This window comes from Chiloscyllium plagiosum, unplaced genomic scaffold (genome assembly GCF_037043375.1).
Source record: "Chiloscyllium plagiosum isolate Xiang-an unplaced genomic scaffold, Cpla_swu_hap1 HiC_scaffold_5, whole genome shotgun sequence".
Taxonomy (NCBI): domain Eukaryota; kingdom Metazoa; phylum Chordata; class Chondrichthyes; order Orectolobiformes; family Hemiscylliidae; genus Chiloscyllium; species Chiloscyllium plagiosum.
In genome coordinates, this window is record NW_028270143.1 from 136963167 (window position 1) to 136984741 (window position 21575).

At 62.4% G+C, this 21575-nt stretch overlaps 1 protein-coding gene across 3 annotated transcripts in view; it reads right to left on the reverse strand.

Annotated features, from left to right (window-relative positions):
- mapk15 (mitogen-activated protein kinase 15) overlaps window positions 1-21575 on the reverse strand; it is a 78645-nt gene that overhangs the window by 40734 nt on the left and 16336 nt on the right. For 2 of the 3 annotated variants that reach the window (XM_087987751.1, XM_087987752.1), the window contains exons 2-5: window positions 8892-8990; window positions 8721-8750; window positions 7945-8035; window positions 3307-3437 (exon numbers count right to left, since the gene is read on the reverse strand). In XM_087987751.1, the coding sequence (XP_087843877.1) occupies window positions 3307-3437; window positions 7945-8035; window positions 8721-8750; window positions 8892-8990 (351 nt within the window). The remainder of the gene's footprint in view (window positions 1-3306; window positions 3438-7944; window positions 8036-8720; window positions 8751-8891; window positions 8991-21575) is intronic. The other variant, XM_087987753.1, reaches the window with a different exon arrangement.

The window sequence follows — 21575 nt, forward strand, 5'->3', positions numbered from 1 at the left end:
AATATACAATGTCAGCCTGAATACCCTGCCACTGTACATGAGAAAGCACATGGTCTGTACTCTTGTGTGTGGAAAATTAATGGGCGATTTAATTACACAAACATATCAGTTAGGAGTAGAGGTAGATTATGCAACCCCTCGAGCCTGTTCCACCTTTCACTGTGTTTATCTGTTTGCATTTTCAATTCCACTTCCCTATCCACCCCAACAACCCTTAACACCCTGCCCATCAAAAAATCTATTCGCCTCTGCCTTAAAGATGAAACCGCCTTTTGAGACAGAGTTCCAAAGCCTCTCAACCCACAGGAAAAAAACTCCCTGCATCTTTATCCTGAAAGGACGATCCCTAATTGTAAAACAGAGCCCCCTCGTTCAGGACGGACCCAAACAGAAAACATCCCATGGACCTTGTCAAGACCATTCAGGATCTTACACTTCAATCAGGTCAGCCCCTACTCTAAACTCCAATAGATACAAGCCCAGTCTGTCCAGAAGATATAGAGCAACTGGTTAGGCAGCAAAGGAACAGGAGAATCGACGTTTCGGGCTTAAGCCCTTCTTCAGGAATGAGGAAAGTGTGTCCAGCAGGCTAAGATAAAAGGTAGGGAGGAGGGATTTGAGGGAGGGGTGTTGGGAATACGATAGGTGGAAGGAGGTTAAGGTGAGGGTGATAGGCCGGAGGGGGGGGGGGTGCGGAGAGATCGGGAAGAAGATCGCAGGTCAAGAAGGCGGTGCTGAATCCGAGGGTTGGGACTGAGAAAAGGTAGGGGGGAGGGGAAGTGAGGAAGCTGGAGAAATCCGCATTCATCCCTTGTGGTTGGAGGATTCCTAGACGGAAGATGAGGCGCTCTTCCTCCAGGCGCGTGTTGCCATGGTCTGGCGATGGAGGAGGCCAAGGACCTGCATGTCCTTGGCGGAGTGGGAGGGGGAGTTAAAGTGTTCAGCCACGGGGCGGTTGGGTTGGTTGGTGCTGGTATCCCAGAGGTGTTCCCTGAAACGTTCCACAAGTAGGCGGCCTGTCTCCCCAATATAGAGGAGGCCACATCGGGTGCAGCGGATGCAGTAAATGATGTGTGTGGACGTGCAGGTGAATTTGTGACGGATATGGAAGGATCCCTTGGGGCCTTGGAGGGAAGTGAGGGGGGAGGTGTTGGCGCAAGTTTTGCATTTCTTGCGGTTGCAGGGGAAGGTGCCGGGAGTGGAGGTTGGGTTGGTGGGGGGTGTGGATCTGACGAGGGAGTCACGGAGGGAGTGGTCTTTCCAGAACGCTGATAGGGGAGGGGAGGGAAATATATCCCTGGTGGTGGGGTCTGTTTGGAGGTGGCAGAAATGACGAAGGATAATACGATGTATCTGGAGGTTGGTGGGGTGGTAGGTGAGGACCAGTGGGGTTCTGTCCTGGTGGCGATTGGAGGGGCGGGGTTCAAGGGCGGAGGAGCGGGAAGTGGAGGAGATGCGGTGGAGAGCATCGTCAACCACATCTGAGGGGAAATTGCGGTCTTTGAAGGAGGAGGCCATCTGGGTTGTTCGGTATTGGAATTGGTCCTCCTGGGAGCAGATGCGGCGAAGGCAAAGGAATTGGGAATATGGGATGGTGTTTTTACAGGGGGCAGGGTGGGAGGAGGTGTAGTCTAGGTAGCTGTGGGAGTCGGTCAGATGGCCTCCTTCTTCAAAGACCGCGATTTGCCTTCAGACGTGGTTGACGATGCTCTCCACCGCATCTCCTCCACTTCCCGCTCCTCCGCCCTTGAGCCCCGCCCCTCCAATCGCCACCAGGACAGAACCCCACTGGTCCTCACCTATCGTATTCCCAACGCCCCTCCCCCCTACCTTTTATTTTAGCCTACTTGGCACATCCTCCTCATTCCTGAAGAAGGGCTTATGCCCGAAACGTCGATTCTCCTGCTCCTTTGATGCTGCCTGACCTGCTGCGCTTTTCCAGCAACACATTTTTAAGCTCTGATCTCCAGCATCTGCAGTCCTCACTTTCTCCCAGAAGCTATAGAAGCAAGTTACACTTGGAATATTGTGTACAGTCTGGTCCCCATATTTCGGGAAGTATGTGGAAGCATTGGAAAAGATGCAGAGGAGATTTACCAGGATGTCGCCTGGTCTGGAGGGAAGGTCTTATGAGGAAAGGCTGAGAGACTTGGGTCTGTTCTCATTGGAAAGAAGAAGGCTACGGGGGGATTTGACAGAGACATACAAGATGATCAGAGGATTAGATAGGGTAGACAGTGAAAGTCTTTTTCCTCAGATGATGACATCAGCATGTACGAGGGGCATAACTACAAATTGAGGGGTGATAGATTTAAGACAGATGTCAGAGGCAGGTTCTTTACTCAGAGAGTGATAAGGGTGTGGAATGCCCTGCCTGCCAATGTAGTTAACTCAGCCACATTAGGGAGATTTAAACAATTCTTAGATAAGCACATGGATGATGATGGGATAGTGTAGGGGGATGAGCTGAGAATAGTTCACAGGTCGGCGCAACATCGAGGGCCGAAGGGCCTGTTCTGCGCTGGATTGTTCTATGTTCTATCAGGCCATTTGACCCATCAAATCTGCTCCACCATTTGATCATCTCTGACCTGTTTCTCATAAGACAATCCTTCTCTTCCAGATACTGATCTGGGACATCTCCGTCTAACAATCATCTCTAATGCATTTCCACCGTTCCTTAAATAGAGACCAAAACTGCACACGGTATTAACGATGTGGCCTTGGCAATGCCCTGTATAACTGAAGCAGAACGTCCTTACTTTTATGTTCAATTCCTCGAGACAAAGGCCAGCATCCCATTAACCATCTCAATCCCTTGCTGTAGCTGCATACCAACCTTTAGTGACTCAGACACGAGGCCACCTAACACCACTCAGAACCATACCAGATATTTCAGGTGAGGCTGAATTATTGCCTTATACAGGTTTAGTATAACGTTACTGTTGTCCTTATTGCCCCAGTTAATGAAGCTGAAAAATGTGTTGCTGGAAAAGCGCAGCAGGTCAGGTAGCATCCAAGGAGCAGGAGAATCGACGTTTCGGCATAAGTCCTTCTTCGGGCTTATGCCCGAAACGTTGATTCTCCTGCTCCTTGGATGCTGCCTGACCTGCTGCGCTTTTCCAGCAACACATTTTTCAGCTCTGATCTCCAGCATCTGCAGTCCTCACTTTCTCCCAGTTAACGAAGCCCAAGGTACTCTATGCTTTATTAACTATTCTCTCTACCATCCTTCATCCTCTACCAGATGTCTCTGCTCCTGCACCACCTTCAGAGTTGTTTCTGTTGGCAGCTCCATAGTCCTACCTTCTGATCCCGATGGATAACATTTCCGGAATGGATAAATTTGGTGGCTTTCAATAGCTGGTATAGGATGTAGCGAATGTGAATATCCTTCAACAGATTTCCCTTCTTTATCACAGCGTGCAAATCAGTCTCTGCAATACACAGCAAGACAGAAAGAGCTATCACCCCGTCACACAGCACCCCGACCCCCAGGGTCATCACCCCGTCACACAGCACCCTGACCCCCAGGGTCATCGCCCCGTCACACAGTACCCCGACCCCCCAGGGTCATCATCCCGATCCCCAGGGTCATCACCCTGTCACACAGCACCCCGGTCCCCAGGGTCATCACCCCGTCACACAGCACCCTGACCCCCAGGGTCATCACCCCGTCTCACAGCACCCCGACCCCCAGGGTCATCATCCCGATCCCCAGGGTCATCACCCCGTCTCACAGTACCCCGACCCCCAGGGTCATCATCCCGATCCCCAGGGTCATTATCCTGTCACACAGCACCCCAAGCCCCGGGGTCATCACCCCGATCCCCAGGGTCATTATCCTGTCACACAGTACCCCAAGCCCCAGGGTCATCACCTCGAACCCCAGGGTCATCACCCCATCACACAACACCCCGACCCCCAGGGTCATCACCCCGTCACACAGCACCCTGACCCCCAGGGTCATCACCCCGTCACACAGTACCCCGACCCCCCAGGGTCATCACCCCGTCTCACAGTACCCCGACCCCCAGGGTCATCATCCCGATCCCCAGGGTCATCACCCCGTCTCACAGTACCCCGACCCCCAGGGTCATCATCCCGATCCCCAGGGTCATCACCCCGTCTCACAGTACCCCGACCCCCAGGGTCATCATCCCGATCCCCAGGGTCATCACCCTGTCACACAGCACCCCAAGCCCCGGGGTCATCACCCCGATCCCCAGGGTCATCACCCTGTCACACAGTACCCCAAGCCCCAGAGTCATCACCCCGATCCCCAGGGTCATTATCCTGTCACACAGTACCCCAAGCCCCAGAGTCATCACCCCGATCCCCAGGGTCATTATCCTGTCACACAGTACCCCAAGCCCCAGAGTCATCACCCCAATCCCCAGGGTCATCACCCTGTCACACAGTACCCCAAGCCCCAGAGTCATCACCCCGATCCCCAGGGTCATTATCCTGTCACACAGTACCCCAAGCCCCAGGGTCATCACCTCGAACCCCAGGGTCATCACCCCATCACACAACACCCCGACCCCCAGGGTCATCACCCCGTCACACAACACCCTGACCCCCAGGGTCATCACCCCGTCACACAACACCCCGACCCCCAGGGTCATCACCCCGTCACACAGCACCCCGACCCCCCCCCGGTCCCCAGGGTCATCACCCCGTCACACAGCACCCCGACCCCCCCCCGGTCCCCAGGGTCATCACCCTGTCACACAGCACCCTGACCCCCAACCCCCAGGGTCAACAGCCCATCACACAGCACCCCGACCCTCCCCACCGACCCCCAGGGTCATCACCCCGTCACACAGCACCCCAACCCCCAGGGTCGTCACCCCGTCACACAGCACCCCAACCCCCAGGGTCGTCACCCCGTCACACAGCACCCCGACCCCCAGGGTCATCACCCCGTCACACAGCACCCCGACCCCCAGGGACATCACTCTGTCACACAGCACCCTGACCCTCAGGATTGTCACCCTTTCACACAGTATCTCGACCCTGAGGACATCAGCCTCTCACACAACATAACCCTCGAGTCCCTTAATGATAAAAATATCTTAAAAATACAGCCTTGCAAGTCCCCTATGATAAAGAATTTCAAAGTTTCATTATTCTGTGACAGATCAAATTTCTCATCTCACTCTTAAATGTGCGGCTCCTTAGTCTGAAGGCATGCCCTCTGACCCCAGACTCTCCCTCCAGGAGAAATAACCAACTATCATAGGATCTTACAGGACAGGAGGCAGTCATTCAACCAATCTTGTCTGTACCAGCTCCTGAAAGAGCCACCCAGATAGTCACATTCTCCAGCCCTATCCTCATAGCCCTCTCAGTCCATCATTTTCAAATATATACCCAGCTCCCTTTTGGAAGCTCTCCCTGTCAAGTTATAAGACCCTAAGAACTCGGAGCAGGAGTAGGCCATCTGGCCCCTCGAGCCTGCTCTACCATTCAGTAAGATCATGGCTGATCTTCTTGTGTCCTCAGCTCCACCTACCCATCCTCTCACTACACGTCCTCTGAGAATCTGGTCTGTTTCATAGATGTGGAAAATAGCAACAGGAGGAAGCCATTCGGTCCTTTGGGCCTGCTCTGCTGTGCATTATGATCATGGCTGATCATCTAATTCCATCATCTTGATTTTGATCTTTCCTTTGAACTCTAACCTCAAGTGCTATATCCAAGAGTGATGGCTGTTGTCTACATGGACTTTAGTCAAGCCTTTGACAAGGTTCCATGTGGTCGACTGGTTAGTAGAATTAGATCACATGGGATTCAGAAGGGAGCTTACCAATTGGATACAAAATTGGTTTGACAGTAGGTGACAGAGAGTGGCGGTAGAGGGTTGTTTTTCGGACTGGATGCCTGTGACCAGCGGTGTTCCACAGGGATCAGAGCTGGGTTCATTGTTGTTTGTCATTTATATTAACAATTTAGATGAGAATTTAGGAGGCATGATTATTATGTTTGCAGATGACACCAATTGTTGGTAAAGTCGAAAGTAAAGAAGGTTAACTAAGATTATAAAGGGATCTTGATCAATTGACCAACCAGGCAGACGATGGCCATTAGTATTATCAATGGGTTGTTAATCCAAAGACCCAGGCCGTGTTCGGGTTACTCAGCCCCCTGCCCCACCAGATGGTAGAATTTGAATCCAATTTTTAAAAATCTGGAATTAAGAGTGTTGTCACACTACCAGAAGGATCTGGTGGCTTTAGACAGAGTATAGAAAAGGTTCACAAGGATGTTGCCTGGCTTTGGGGTATTAACCATGAAGAGAGATTGGAAAAATCTGGTTTGTTTCCACTTGAACATCAGAGGCTGAGGGGCAACCTGACAAAAAATTGACAAAATTATGAAAGGCATGAATAAAATGGATAACCTTTTCCCCAGGGTAGAAATGTCAGATTACTATGGGATAGAGGTTAAAAGATAATATGTTAAAACAAGGCAAGTTTTCTACACAGAGGGTGGTAAGTGCCTAGAAGGTGCTGTCAGAGGACGTGGCGGTAGAAGCAGATACAATAGCAACATTTAAGAGGCATCTTGTCAGATACATGACTATGGAGGGAAAAGATGGATATGGACTGCATAGAAGCAAACTTCTTTTAGTTTAGGAAGGCATCATGCATCGGCACAGGATTGGTGGGCTAAAGGGCCTATTCCCGTGCTGTACTGTTCTTTATTTTCAACCTTGACCCTCACCTGAGACATGGTGACCTTCAGGTTAAATTGACTACTATTCATCTCTGACAACAGAGCAGCTATACAATCCTCTGGCACCATGGCAATTTTACCTATGTGTTAATTTAACCTGAAAGTTCATTTTCTCCCTTTTTGTTTGGTCATTTTTTGTTAGTTTCTAAAGTTTCCTCAAAATTCTCACTTACCAACAATCTTTGTTACTTTCTGAGTCTTTTTCAATTTGACACTATCCTTAATTTCCCAGGTTAAATATGATTGATTTATCCCCTTGTGCGACTCCTTCCTCTTGTTCTAAATCATGAATTATTTTCTTCAACATCTACTACTGCTTATCAAAAAATACTTTCTGGTAAACTTCTTTCCTAGTCCAGTTCAACCAATTCTGTTTACTTAAGTTTAGCACAGTTGTTTCTGACCCAGGTTTCACACACTCAAACTGAATGTCAAGTTCTACCAGGTTATGGTCACTGTTTCCCAGAGAATCAATGATTAAACATGCCTCATCAAACATTACCAGATCCAAAATAGCCTGATCCATGATTGGATCTACAACACATTCTTCTAGGAAAATCATTATGAATACACCATGAATTCATTCTCATAGTTGCCTCTGATAAGTCCAATCTCCATGAAGATTAAAATCACCCAAGATTAATCTCCTGCCTTTTCACATGCCCTCATTGGATTCTGATTTATTCTCCATCCTTCAGTATAGACATTGAAAGGGGGCCTACTCTCACCAGTGTCTTGTTTTGTTTTATATTTCTTACCTCCACCCATATGGGTTCGACATTATCTGACCCAAAACCACGTCCTGCTATCATACTTAATTCATTCCGGATCAACAATCCCACTCCATCATTCTGCCCTTCAAAGGTCACATACCCTGAATACTTAGTTTCCAGCTTTGATCTCCTTGGAACCATGTCTCTCTGTAATGGCTATAAAGTAACGTCCAATAACCTCTATTTGTCCCATTAACTAATTTATTATTACTACAAATAACAGTAGACATTAATTTTGCCTTTTCCCCATTATTCCCTCGTTGCTCCTATTTACTACCCTTTTTCCATTTATACACTCCATCCTTTCCTGTACCACACTGAATGCCATTCCGTAAACAGTTAAATATCCTGGCCTCATTCCCATCCTTTCTCAGTGTTTGATCCTGGCCCCAGTTTGATTGTTTCCAGTGCATCTGGCACTGTACCTTACCCATATATTCGAAGACCAGGTAGATGTCTTTGTCATTTGCTGCTCGAATCACGTTGAGCAGTTTGATAATATTAGGATGGTTTCCAAATTCCTAGCAGATATAAAGAGAGTTTAATGCAAATAGCTAACAGCAACTTAGTGAGGATAGTATAGCGTGGGCAATAGTTGGCGTGGCCACTGTATACAGACTCATATCCAAGGTGCAGGAGAAGTGCATATGCCCCCAGCGGTCAGCACAAATCTACAAGGAAATCAGGAGTAGCTAAAGACGACGTCAAGTGATGGAGCAGGATCCAATGTCCGATAGCTATAGCAGCTAGCTGCCTGGCTCAGGTCTGCAATTCCAGAGAGAAATGACAAAAGGAAAAAGGGAAGAGAGTCATTGAGGGATCAGTGAACGGGGGAGCATACGGAGAACTGGGGTAATAGTAAGGGAGTGAGAGTGGCCTATAGTGACGGGACATTACAGTGAGGGTGGAAAGGAGGTTACGAGGGGGAGGGGGGGGGAAGATAGGTTACAGTGGGGGGGGGGAGGGGAGAGAAGATAGGTTACAGTGGGGGGGGGGGGGAGATGTGTTACAATGAAATGGGGCTACAGTAAGAGGGGAAGGGGGCTTTCTTTGACCCTGACATTTCCTGGAGGATTGTCCCTATCTTCTTTCTCCTCCCTCCCTGGTCTCCCCTGCCAGTCCTCCCCCCAATCCCTGGCCATCCCCTCTGTACATTCGAATGGACAGTAAAGGCAGTAACAACAGCAGTAATCACACCAAACTCACCTGAAGGAATAATATTTCTCGAAATGTCCTCTGAAAAATAAGAGAAATAAGAATGAGAACCTGGTTCCAGTTTGAATACCAGCAGATACCTAGAAATGAAGAGCACAAACAATACTGGGATCACACTGTGCAATGTAACTACCACCCTGAACCCATGCTCCCCTGAAATACCTGCGCATCTGTTTGATTTCTGAACGCATCAAATATTTTCTTGACTGCCACCACCTCTCCGGTCTGCCGATCAATCGCTTTCCATACAATTCCATAAGCCTGGAAAGGTTCAAAGTTGTGTCAGACAGGATTTAGAGAAGCTGACAATTGCATTCTTCATTCTCACCGGTCCTTTCTACCCCTTCCATACCCTCATCAACTGCTCAGCACATGAGGCACAGCCTGGGCAAAGCTGTTATTGGGTAAAACTACAGAGTATAATTTTAGTGATAGAGACCACAATACTGTACATTTTACATTAATTATGGAAAAGGAGAAAGATGGTCTGCAATTAAAAAAAAGCTCAAAGTTTGGGAGAAGATTTGTAGCTCGGGTGCTCGTTGCTGTGGTTCTGTTCACCGAGCTGGGAATTTGTGTTGCAGACGTTTAGTCCCCTGTCTAGGTGACATCCTCAGTGCTTGGGAGCCTCCTGTGAAGTGCTTCTGTGATGTTTCCTCCGGTGTTTATAGTGGCCTGTCCCTGCCGCTTCCGGTTGTCAGTTTCAGCTGTCCGCTGTAGTGGTTGGTATATTGGGTCCAGGTCGATGTGTTTATTGATGTGCTTCGCATCTGTCTTTGCTCGGGACAAGGAGGATGTAAGTAAAGAATTTGAGAAGATGGTCTGTGAAGTTTTTGAGCAGACTGACATAAGAAGTGAGGAGGTATTGGAAGCTTAGGCTGGATGAGTTATAGTTGAAAAGTGCGGTGCTGGAAAAGTGCAGCAGGTCAGGCAGCATCCGAGGAGCAGGAGAATCGACGTTTCGGGAATAAGATTCTTCAGATTTCCTGAAGAAGGGCTTATGCCCAAAACGTCGATTCTCCTGCTCCTCGGATGCTGCCTGGCCTGCTGCACTTTTCCAGCACCGCACTTTTCAACTCTGGTCTCCAGCATCTGCAGCCCTCACTTTCTCCTGGATGAGTTATATCAAGACTGCTGTGGAAGAGTAGAAAGAAAATTACAGGAGCCTTGACCCAAAGTTTAGAATTCTTGAATTTTTTGAGATGATTAAGTGTTTGGAGGAGGGCAGGTTAGTTGACGTACTTTGGATTTGAGCAAGGCCTTTGACAATGTCCCAGATGGGAAACGGATTAAAAAGGTAATAGCTCATGGGATCCAGGGTAAATCAGTGAGCGACAGGAAACAGTGGGCTGTGTTCGTATGACTGGAGCCCAATGGACAGTGAGGAGGATAGAAACAAATTGGTCAGACAGGTAGATTAATTTAACCCTGATAAATGTGAGGTGACACATTTTAGAAAAGGAGAAAAACAAGGCAGTACTCAATGAATGTCAAGACATACAAAGCTCAGAGGGATCTTCGGATACTGTTCCATATATCCCTGAAGGTGGCAGGACAGATTAATAAGGTAGTTAAGTAGTTCAGGTCACTTGCCTCTATCAGTGGTGGCATGGATTATAATGTTGAACCTGCAGTGCTCACTTTCTCCCTGTTTACAGTTCTAGTCAACACACTAGAGGAAAGGTGTGATTGCACAGGAGATTCACCAGGTCGTTGCCTTGGATGGAGTATTTCAGCAATGAAGAGAGGCTGGATAAGCTTGGTCTGTTTTCTTTGGAGCAGAGAAGATTATCAAACTGAGGTGTATGAGACTGAAAGACATGGACAAGATGAATAGGAAACAGCAGTCGCCCCGAGTTGAGTGTTAATAACAAATGGGCATAACTGTAAAGTGTATGGCAGGAGGTTCAGAGAGATTTTGAGGAAATGTTTTCCCACCCAGAGGGAGCAAGAGTCAGGAATGGACTGCCTGGAATGTAGGAAATGTGATGTAGGAAACCTTTAAAAAGTGCTCCAATGAACACTTGAAACATCATAACAGACCAAGTGCTTGAAAGCAGGATTATTACAGGTTGAAATATATTTTTGACAGGACAGACTCAATGGGACGAAGGGCTCCTGAACTGTATGATTCTGTCATTCTATAAGCAGAGTGGTGCTCAATCATCAATTTTGGTCAGGAAGATTCCATAGGCCCCTCTCTTGCGATCCCCACCCCCCACCCCTCACTCACCCCATCCTCCTCACCAACACCCCTTTACCCTGCACCCCCCCATCCCCCAACTTCCGGTGTTACTCCATCTCCTTCTCTAACACCACCCGCCACCCCTGCTCCCTCTCCCCCTCCCCCCACCACCGGGTCCCTCTCCCCTCCCCTGGGACCCTCTCCCTCTTTCCCCCCCACCACCGGGTCCCTCTCCCTCTCCAGGTCCCTCTCTCCCCCTCTTCCCCCCACCAAAGTCCCCCACCTCGTCCCTCTCTCCCCCCCCCACTCCCGCTCCCCCTCTCTCCCCCCAACTTCCCTCTCTCTCTCCCCCCACCCCGACTCCCTATCTCGCCCCCCCGACTCCCTCTCTCTCCCCCCCCCCCCACCGACTCCCTCTCTCTCTCTCCCCCCCCATCGACTCCCTCTCTCTCTCTCTCCCCCCCCATCGACTCCCTCTCTCTCTCCCCCCCCCATCGACTCCCTCTCTCTCTCTCTCCCCCCCCCACCGACTCCCTCTCTCTCTCTCTCTCCCCCCCCCACCGACTCCCTCTCTCTCTCCCCCCCCCACCACCGACTCCCTCTCTCTCTCCCCCCCCCACCGACTCCCTCTCTCTCTCCCCCCCCCACCGACTCCCTCTCTCTCTCTCCCCCCCCGACTCCCTCTCTCTCTCTCCCCCCCCCGACTCCCTCTCTCTCTCTCCCCCCCCGACTCCCTCTCTCTCTCTCCCCCCCCGACTCCCTCTCTCTCTCCCCCCCCCCACCGACTCCCTCTCTCTCTCTCCCCCCCGACTCCCTCTCTTTCTCTCCCCCCCCCGACTCCCTCTCTCTCTCTCCCCCCCGACTCCCTCTCTCTCTCCCCCCCGACTCCCTCTCTCTCTCCCCCCCCCGACTCCCTCTCTCTCTCTCCCCCCCCCCGACTCCCTCTCTCTCTCCCCCCCCCCCGACTCCCTCTCTCTCCCCCCCCCCCGACTCCCTCTCTCTCTCCCCCCCCCGACTCCCTCTCTCTCTCCCCCCCCCGACTCCCTCTCTCTCTCCCCCCCCCACTCCCTCTCTCTCTCCCCCCCCACTCCCTCTCTCTCTCCCCCCCCGACTCCCTCTCTCTCCCCCCCCCCGACCCCCTCTCTCTCCCCCCCCCGACCCCCTCTCTCTCCCCCCCCGACTCCCTCTCTCTCCCCCCCCCGACTCCCTCTCTCTTCCGCCCCCCCCGACTCCCACTCTCCCCCCCCGACTCCCCACTCTCCCCCCCGACTCCCACACACCCCCCCCCGACTCCCACACCCCCCCCCCGACTCCCACACCCCCCCCGACTCCCACACCCCCCCCCGACTCTCCCTCTCTCCCCCCCCGACTCTCCCTCTCTCCCCCCCCGACTCTCCTCTCTCCCCCCCCGACTCTCCTCGCCCCCCCCCGACTCTCCCTCGCCCCCCCCCGACTCTCCCTCGCCTCCCCCCGACTCTCCCTCTCTCTCCCACCGACTCTCCCTCTCTCTCCCCCCGACTCTCCCTCTCTCCCCCCCCGACTCTCCCTCTCTCCCCCCCGACTCTCCCTCTCTCCCCCCCCGACTCTCCCTCTCTCCCCCCCCGACTCTCCCTCGCCCCCCCCCGACTCCCCCTCTCTCCCCCCCCGACTCCCTCTCTCTCCCTCTATCGCCTCCCCCGACTCCCTCTCTCTCTCTCCCCCCCCATCGACTCCTCTCTCTCTCCCCCCCCCCACCGACTCCCTCTCTCTCTCCCCCCCACCGACTCCCTCTCTCTCTCCCCCCCCCCACCGACTCCCTCTCTCTCTCCCCCCCCCCCACCGACTCCCTCTCTCTCTCCCCCCCCCACCGACTCCCTCTCTCTCTCCCCCCCCACCGACTCCCTCTCTCTCTCCCCCCCCACCGACTCCCTCTCTCTCTCCCCCCCACTCCCTCTCTCTCCCCCCCACTCCTCTCTCTCCCCCCCACTCCCTCTCTCTCCCCCCCCACTCCCTCTCTCTCCCCCCCCGACTCCCTCTCTCTCTCCCCCCCCCCCGACTCCCTCTCTCTCCCCCCCCGACTCCCTCTCTCTCCCCCCCCGACTCCCTCTCTCCCCCCCCCGACTCCCTCTCTCTCCCCCCCCCGACTCCCTCTCTCTCCCCCCCCCGACTCCCTCTCTCTCCCCCCCCCGACTCCCTCTCTCTCCCCCCCCGACTCCCTCTCTCTCCCCCCCCCCGACTCCCTCTCTCTCCCCCCCCCACTCCCTCTCTCTCCCCCCGACTCCCTCTCTCTCCCCCCCGACTCCCTCCTCTCCCCCCCCACTCCTCTCTCCCCCCCCGACTCCCCTCTCTCTCCCCCCCCCGACTCCCTCTCTCTCCCCCCCCCCGACTCCCTCTCTCCCCCCCCCCCCCCGACTCCCTCTCTCTCCCCCCCCCGACTCCCTCTCTCTCCCCCCCCCGACTCCCTCTCTCTCCCCCCCCGACTCCCTCTCTCTCCCCCCCCGACTCCCTCTCTCTCCCCCCCCGACTCCCTCTCTCTCCCCCCCCCGACTCCCTCTCTCTCCCCCCCCCGACTCCCTCTCTCTCCCCCCCCCCGACTCCCTCTCTCTCCACCCCCCCGACTCCCTCTCTCCCCCCCCGACTCCCTCTCTCTCCCCCCCCGACTCCCTCTCTCTCCCCCCCCCGACTCCCTCTCTCTCCCCCCCGACTCCCTCTCTCTCTCTCCCCCCCCCCCCCCCCGACTCCCTCTCTCTTCCGCCCCCCCAGACTCCCACTCTCCCCCCCCGACTCCCACACTCCCCCCCCGACTCCCACTCTCCCCCCCCGACTCCCACTCTCCCCCCCCGACTCCACTCTCCCCCCCCCCGACTCCCACACCCCCCCCGACTCTCCCTCTCTCCCCCCCCGACTCTCCCTCTCTCCCCCCCCGATCTCCCTCTCTCCCCCCCCGACTCTCCCTCTCTCCCCCCCCGACTCTCCCTCTCTCCCCCCCCGACTCTCCCTCTCTCCCCCCCCGACTCTCCCTCTCCCCCCCCGACTCTCCCTCTCCCCCCCCCGACTCCCCCTCTCTCACCCCCGACTCTCCCTCGCCCCCCCCCGACTCCCCCTCTCCCCCCCCGACTCCCCTCTCTCTCCCTCTCTCGCCTCCCCGACTCCCTCTCTCTCTCTCTCCCCCCCCATCGACTCCCTCTCTCTCCTCCCCCCCCACGACTCCCTCTCTCTCTCCCCCCCCCCACCGACTCCCTCTCTCTCTCCCCCCCCCACCGACTCCCTCTCTCTCTCCCCCCCCCACCGACTCCCTCTCTCTCTCTCCCCCCCCCCCACCGACTCCCTCTCTCTCTCCCCCCCCCACCGACTCCCTCTCTCTCTCCCCCCCCACCGACTCCCTCTCTCTCCCCCCCCCCTCTCTCCCCCCCGACTCCCTCTCTCTCTCCCCCCCGACTCCCTCACTCTCCCCCCCCCCCGACTCCCTCTCTCTCCACCCCCCGACTCCCTCTCTCCCCCCCCCCGACTCCCTCTCTCTCCCCCCCCGACTCCCTCTCTCTCCCCCCCCCGACTCCCTCTCTCTCCCCCCCCCCCGACTCCCTCTCTCTCCCCCCCCGACTCCCTCTCTCTCTCTCTCCCCCCCCCCCCCCGACTCCCTCTCTCTTCCGCCCCCCCAGACTCCCACTCTCCCCCCCCGACTCCCACACTCCCCCCCCGACTCCCACTCTCCCCCCCCGACTCCCACTCTCCCCCCCCCGACTCCCACTCTCCCCCCCCCGACTCCCACACACCCCCCGACTCTCCCTCTCTCCCCCCGACTCTCCCTCTCTCCCCCCCGACTCTCCCTCTCTCCCCCCCCGACTCTCCCTCTCTCCCCCCCCCGACTCTCCCTCTCTCCCCCCCCGACTCTCCCTCTCTCCCCCCCGACTCTCCCTCTCTCCCCCCCCGACTCTCCCTCTCTCCCCCCCGACTCTCCCTCTCTCCCCCCCCGACTCTCCCTCTCTCCCCCCCCGACTCTCCCTCTCTCCCCCCCGACTCTCCCTCTCCCCCCCCGACTCTCCCTCTCCCCCCCCCGACTCCCCCTCTCTCACCCCCCGACTCTCCCTCGCCCCCCCCCCGACTCCCCCTCTCTCCCCCCCGACTCCCTCTCTCTCCCTCTCTCGCCTCCCCCGACTCCCTCTCTCTCTCTCTCCCCCCCCATCGACTCCCTCTCTCTCTCCCCCCCCACCGACTCCCTCTCTCTCTCCCCCCCACCGACTCCCTCTCTCTCTCCCCCCCCACCGACTCCCTCTCTCTCTCTCCCCCCCCCCACCGACTCCCTCTCTCTCTCTCCCCCCCCCCACCGACTCCCTCTCTCTCTCCCCCCCCCACCGACTCCCTCTCTCTCTCCCCCCCCCACCGACTCCCTCTCTCTCTCCCCCCCCACCGACTCCCTCTCTCTCTCCCCCCCGACTCCCTCTCTCTCTCCCCCCCGACTCCCTCTCTCTCTCCCCCCCCCCGACTCCCTCTCTCTCTCCCCCCCCCACTCCCTCTCTCCCCCCCACTCCCTCTCTCCCCCCCCCACTCCCTCTCTCTCCCCCCACTCCCTCTCTCTCCCCCCACTCCCTCTCTCTCCCCCCCCCGACTCCCTCTCTCTCCCCCCCCGACTCCCTCTCTCCCCCCCCCGACTCTCCCTCTCTCCCCCCCCGACTCTCCCTCTCTCCCCCCCCCGACTCTCCCTCTCTCCCCCCCCCGACTCTCCCTCTCTCCCCCCCCGACTCTCCCTCGCCCCACCCCCGACTCTCCTTCGCCTCCCCCCCCGACTCTCCCTCTCTCTCCCCCGACTCTCCCTCTCTCCCCCCACCGACTCTCCCTCTCTCCCCCCACCGACTCTCCCTCTCTCTCCCCCCGACTCTCCCTCTCTCCCCCCCCGACTCTCCCTCTCTCCCCCCCCGACTCTCCCTCTCTCCCCCTCTCCCCCCCCCGACTCTCCCTCTCTCCCCCCCCGACTCTCCCTCTCTCCCCCCCCGACTCTCCCTCTCCCCCCCCGACTCTCCCTCTCCCCCCCCTGACTCCCCCTCTCTCACCCCCCGACTCTCCCTCGCCCCCCCCCCGACTCCCCCTCTCTCCCCCCCGACTCCCTCTCTCTCCCTCTCTCGCCTCCCCCGACTCCCTCTCTCTCTCTCTCTCCCCCCCAATCGACTCCCTCTCTCTCTCCCCCCCCCACCGACTCCCCTCTCTCTCTCTCCCCCCCCCACCGACTCCCTCTCTCTCTCCCCCCCCACCGACTCCCTCTCTCTCTCTCCCCCCCCCCCACCGACTCCCTCTCTCTCTCCTCCCTCCACCGACTCCCTCTCTCTCTCCCCCCCGACTCCCTCTCTCTCTCCCCCCCCCGACTCCCTCTCTCTCTCTCCCCCCCCACTCCCTCTCTCTCTCCCCCCCCCACTCCCTCTCTCCCCCCCCCCCACCCCTCCTCTCTCCCCCCCCCACTCCCTCTCTCTCCCCCCCCACTCCCTCTCTCTCCCCCCCCACTCCCTCTCTCTCCCCCCCCGACTCCCTCTCTCTCCCCCCCCGACTCCCCCTCTCGCTCCCCCCCCCACCCCCCGACTCCCCCTCTCGCTCCCCCCCCACCCCCCGACTCCCCCTCTCGCTCCCCCCCCCACCCCCCGACTCCCCCTCTCGCTCACCGCCCACCCGCCCTCTCGCTCCCCCCCGACTCCCCCTCTCGCTCCCCCCCCCACCCCCCGACTCCCCCTCTCGCTCACCGCCCACCCGCCCTCTCGCTCCCCCCCGACTCCCCCTCTCGCGCCCCCCCCACCCCCCGACTCCCCCTCTCGCTCCCCCCCCCACCCCCGACTCCCCCTCTCGCACCCCCCCCCACCCCCCGACTCCCCCTCTCGCACCCCCCCCCACCCCCCGACTCCCCTCTCGCACCCCCCCCACCCCCCGACTCCCCTCTCGCTCCCCCCCCCACCCCCCGACTCCCCCTCTCGCTCCCCCCCCCACCCCCGACTCCCCCTCTCGCTCCCCCCCCACCCCCCGACTCCCCCTCTCGCTCCCCCCCCCACCCCCCGACTCCCCCTCTCGCTCCCCCCCCACCCCCCGACTCCCCCTCTCGCTCCCCCCCCCACCCCCCGACTCCCCCTCTCGCTCCCCCCCCACCCCCGACTCCCCCTCTCGCTCCCCCCCCCACCCCCCGACTCCCCCTCTCGCTCCCCCCCCCACCCCCCGACTCCCCCTCTCGCTCCCCCCCCACCCCCCGACTCCCCCTCTCGCTCCCCCCCCCACCCCCCGACTCCCCCTCTCGCTCCCCCCCCCACCCCCCGACTCCCCCTCTCGCTACCCCCCCCCACCCCCCGACTCCCCCTCTCGCTCCCCCCCCACCCCCCGACTCCCCCTCTCGCTCCCCCCCAACCCCCCGACTCCCCCTCTCGCTCCCCCCCACCCCCCGACTCCCCTCTCGCTCCCCCCCCCACCCCCGACTCCCCCTCTCGCTCACCCCCCACCCGCCCTCTCGCTCCCCCCCGACTCCCCCTCTCGCTCCCCCCCCACCCCCCGACTCCCCCTCTCGCTCCCCCCCCACCCCCCGACTCCCCCTCTCGCTCCCCCCCCCACCCCCGACTCCCCCTCTCGCTCACCCCCCACCCGCCCTCTCGCTCCCCCCCGACTCCCCCTCTCGCTCCCCCCCCACCCCCGACTCCCCTCTCGCTCCCCCCCACCCCCCGACTCCCCCTCTCCCTCCCCCCCACCCCCCGACTCCCCCTCCCCCCCCCACCCCCCGACTCCCCCTCCCCCCCCCCACCCCCCGACTCCCCCTCCCCCCATGACTCCCCCTCCCCCCACGACTCCCCGCCACCCCCCGACTCCCCCTCCCCCCCCCACCCCCGACTCCCCCTCCCCCCCCACCCCCCGACTCCCCCCTCCCCCCCCCACCCCCCGACTCCCCCTCTCCCCCCCACCCCCCGACTCCCCCTCCCCCCCCACCCCCCGACTCCCCCTCCCCCCCCACCCCCCGACTCCCCCTCCCCCCCCCACCCCCCGACTCCCCCTCCCCCCCCCACCCCCCGACTCCCCCTCTCCCCCCCACCCCCCGACTCCCCCTCCCCCACCCACCCCCCGACTCCCACTCCCCCCCCCACCCCCCGACTCCCCCTCCCCCACCCACCCCCCGACTCCCCCTCCCCCACCCACCCCCCGACTCCCCCTCCCCCCCCACCCCCGACTCCCCCTCCCCCCCCCACCCCCCGACTCCCCCTCCCCCCCCACCCCCCGACTCCCCCTCCCCCCCCACCCCCCGACTCCCCCTCCCCCCCCACCCCCCGACTCCCCCTCCCCCCCCCACCCCCCGACTCCCGCTCCCCCCCCCACCCCCTCCCCCCCTCACCCCCCGACTCCCGCTCCCCCCCCACCCCCTGACTCCCGCTCCCCCCCTCACCCCCCGACTCCCGCTCCCCCCCTCACCCCCCGACTCCCGCTCTCGCTCCCCCCCCACCCCCCGACTCCCCTCTCGCTCCCCCCCCACCCCCCGACTCCCCCTCCCCCCCCACCCCCCGACTCCCCCTCCCCCCCCCACCCCCCGACTCCCGCTCCCCCCCCCACCCCCCGACTCCCGCTCCCCCCCCACCCCCCGACTCCGCTCCCCCCCCCACCCCCGACTCCCGCTCCCCCCCTCACCCCCCGACTCCCGCTCCCCCCCTCACCCCCCGACTCCCGCTCCCCCCCTCACCCCCGACTCCCGCTCCCCCCTCACCCCCGACTCCCGCTCCCCCCCTCACCCCCCGACTCCCGCTCCCCCCCCTCACCCCCCCGACTCCCGCTCCCCCCCCTCACCCCCGACTCCCGCTCTCGCTCCCCCCCCACACCCCGACTCCCCCTCTCGCTCCCCCCCCCACCCCCGACTCCCCCTCTCGCTCCCCCCCACACCCCGACTCCCCCTCTCGCTCCCCCCCCACCCCCCGACTCCCCCTCTCGCTCCCCCCCCACCCCCCGACTCCCCCTCTCGCTCCCCCCCCCAACCCCGACTCCCCCTCTCGCTCCCCCCCCACCCCCCGACTCCCCCTCTCGCTCCCCCCCCCACCCCCCGACTCCCCCTCTCGCTCCCCCCCCCACCCCCCGACTTCCCCTCTCGCTCCCCCCCCACCCCCCGACTCCCCCTCTCGCTCACCCCCCACCCGCCCTCTCGCTCCCCCCCGACTCCCCCTCTCGCTCCCCCCCCACCCCCCGACTCCCCCTCTCGCTCCCCCCCACCCCCCGACTCCCCCTCTCCCTCCCCCCCCACCCCCCGACTCCCCCTCCCCCCCCCACCCCCCGACTCCCCCTCCCCCCCTCCCCCCCCGACTCCCCGCCACCCCACGACTCCCCCTCCTCCCCCCGACTCCCCCTCCCCCCCCCACCCCCCGACTCCCCCTCCCCCCTCCCCCCCCGACTCCCCGCCACCCCACGACTCCCCCTCCCCCCCCACCCCCCGACTCCCCCTCCCCCCCTCCCCCCCCCGACTCCCCGCCACCCCACGACTCCCCCTCCCCCCCCCACCCCCCGACTCCCCCTCCCCCCCCGACTCCCCGCCACCCCACGACTCCCCCTCCCCCCCCACCCCCCGACTCCCCCTCCCCCCCCGACTCCCCGCCACCCCACGACTCCCCCTCCCCCCCCACCCCCCGACTCCCCCCCCCACCCCCCGACTCCCCCTCCCCGCCCCACCCCCCGACTACCCCCCCCACCCCCCGACTCCCCCTCTCGCTCCCCCCCCACCCCCCGACTCCCCCCTCGCTCCCCCCCCACCCCCCGACTCCCCCTCTCGCTCACCCCCCACCCGCCCTCTCGCTCCCCCCCGACTCCCCCTCTCGCTCCCCCCCCACCCCCCGACTCCCCCTCTCGCTCCCCCCCACCCCCCGACTCCCCCTCTCCCTCCCCCCCCACCCCCCGACTCCCCCTCTCCCTCCCCCCCCACCCCCCGACTCCCCCTCCCCCCCCCACCCCCCGACTCCCCCTCCCCCCCCACCCCCCGACTCCCCCTCCCCACCCCCACCCCCAGACTCCCCCTCCCCCCCCCACCCCCCGACTCCCCCTCCCCCCCCCACCCCCCGACTCCCCCTCCCCCCCCCACCCCCCGACTCCCCCTCCCCCCCCCACCCCCCGACTCCCCCTCCCCACCCCCACCCCCCGACTCCCCCTCCCCCCCCCACCCCCCGACTCCCCCTCCTCCCCCCGACTCCCCCTCCTCCCCCCGACTCCCCCTCCCCCCCCACCCCCCGACTCCCCCTCCCCCCCACCCCCCGACTCCCCCTCCCCCCACCCCCCGACTCCCCCTCCCCCCCCACCCCCCGACTCCCGCTCTCGCTCCCCCCCACCCCCCGACTCCCCCTCCCCCCCCCACCCCCCGACTCCCCCTCTCGCTCCCCCCCACCCCCCGACTCCCCCTCCCCCCCCCACCCCCCGACTCCCCCTCTCGCTCCCCCCCCCACCCCCCGACTCCCCCTCCCCCCCCCACCCCCCGACTCCCCCTCTCGCTCCCCCCCCCACCCCCCGACTCCCGCTCCCCCCCCCACCCCCCGACTCCCCCTCCCCCCCCACCCCCCGACTCCCCCTCCCCCCCCCACCCCCCGACTCCCCCTCCCCCCCCCACCCCCCGACTCCCCCTCCCCCCCCCACCCCCCGACTCCCCCTCCCCCCCCCACCCCCCGACTCCCCCTCCCCCCCCCACCCCCCGACTCCCCCTCCCCACCCCCACCCCCCGACTCCCCCTCCCCCCCCCACCCCCCGACTCCCCCTCCCCCCCCCACCCCCCGACTCCCCCTCCTCCCCCCGACTCCCCCTCCCCCCCCACCCCCCGACTCCCCCTCCCCCCCACCCCCCGACTCCCCCTCCCCCCCCACCCCCCGACTCCCCCTCCCCCCACCCCCCGACTCCCCCTCCCCCCCCACCCCCCGACTCCCGCTCCCCCCCCACCCCCCGACTCCCGCTCTCGCTCCCCCCCACCCCCCGACTCCCCCTCCCCCCCCCACCCCCCGACTCCCCCTCTCGCTCCCCCCCACCCCCCGACTCCCCCTCCCCCCCCCACCCCCCGACTCCCCCTCTCGCTCCCCCCCCCCACCCCCCGACTCCCCCTCCCCCCCCCACCCCCACCCCCCGACTCCCCCTCCCCCCCCCACCCCCCGACTCCCCCTCTCGCTCCCCCCCCCACCCCCCGACTCCCGCTCCCCCCCCCACCCCCCGACTCCCCCTCCCCCCCCACCCCCCGACTCCCCCTCCCCCCCCCACCCCCCGACTCCCCCTCCCCCCCCCACCCCCCGACTCCCCCTCCCCCCCCCACCCCCCGACTCCCCCTCCCCCCCCCACCCGCCGACTCCCCCTCCCCCCCCCACCCCCCGACTCCCCCTCCCCCCCCACCCCCCGACTCCCCCTCCCCCCCCCACCCCCCGACTCCCCCTCCCACCCCCACCCCCCGACTCCCCCTCCCACCCCCCGACTCCCCCTCCCCCCCCACCCCCCGACTCCCCCTCCCCCCCCCCACCCCCCGACTCCCCCTCCCCCCCCACCCCCCGACTCCCCCTCCCCCCCCCACCCCCCGACTCCCCCTCCCCCCCCCCACCCCCCTCCCCCCCCCACCCCCCTCCCCCCCCCCCCCCACCCCCCGACTCCCCCTCCCCCCCCCACCTCCCCCTCCCCCCCCCACCCCCCGACTCCCCCTCCCCCCCCCCACCCCCCTCCCCCCCCCACCC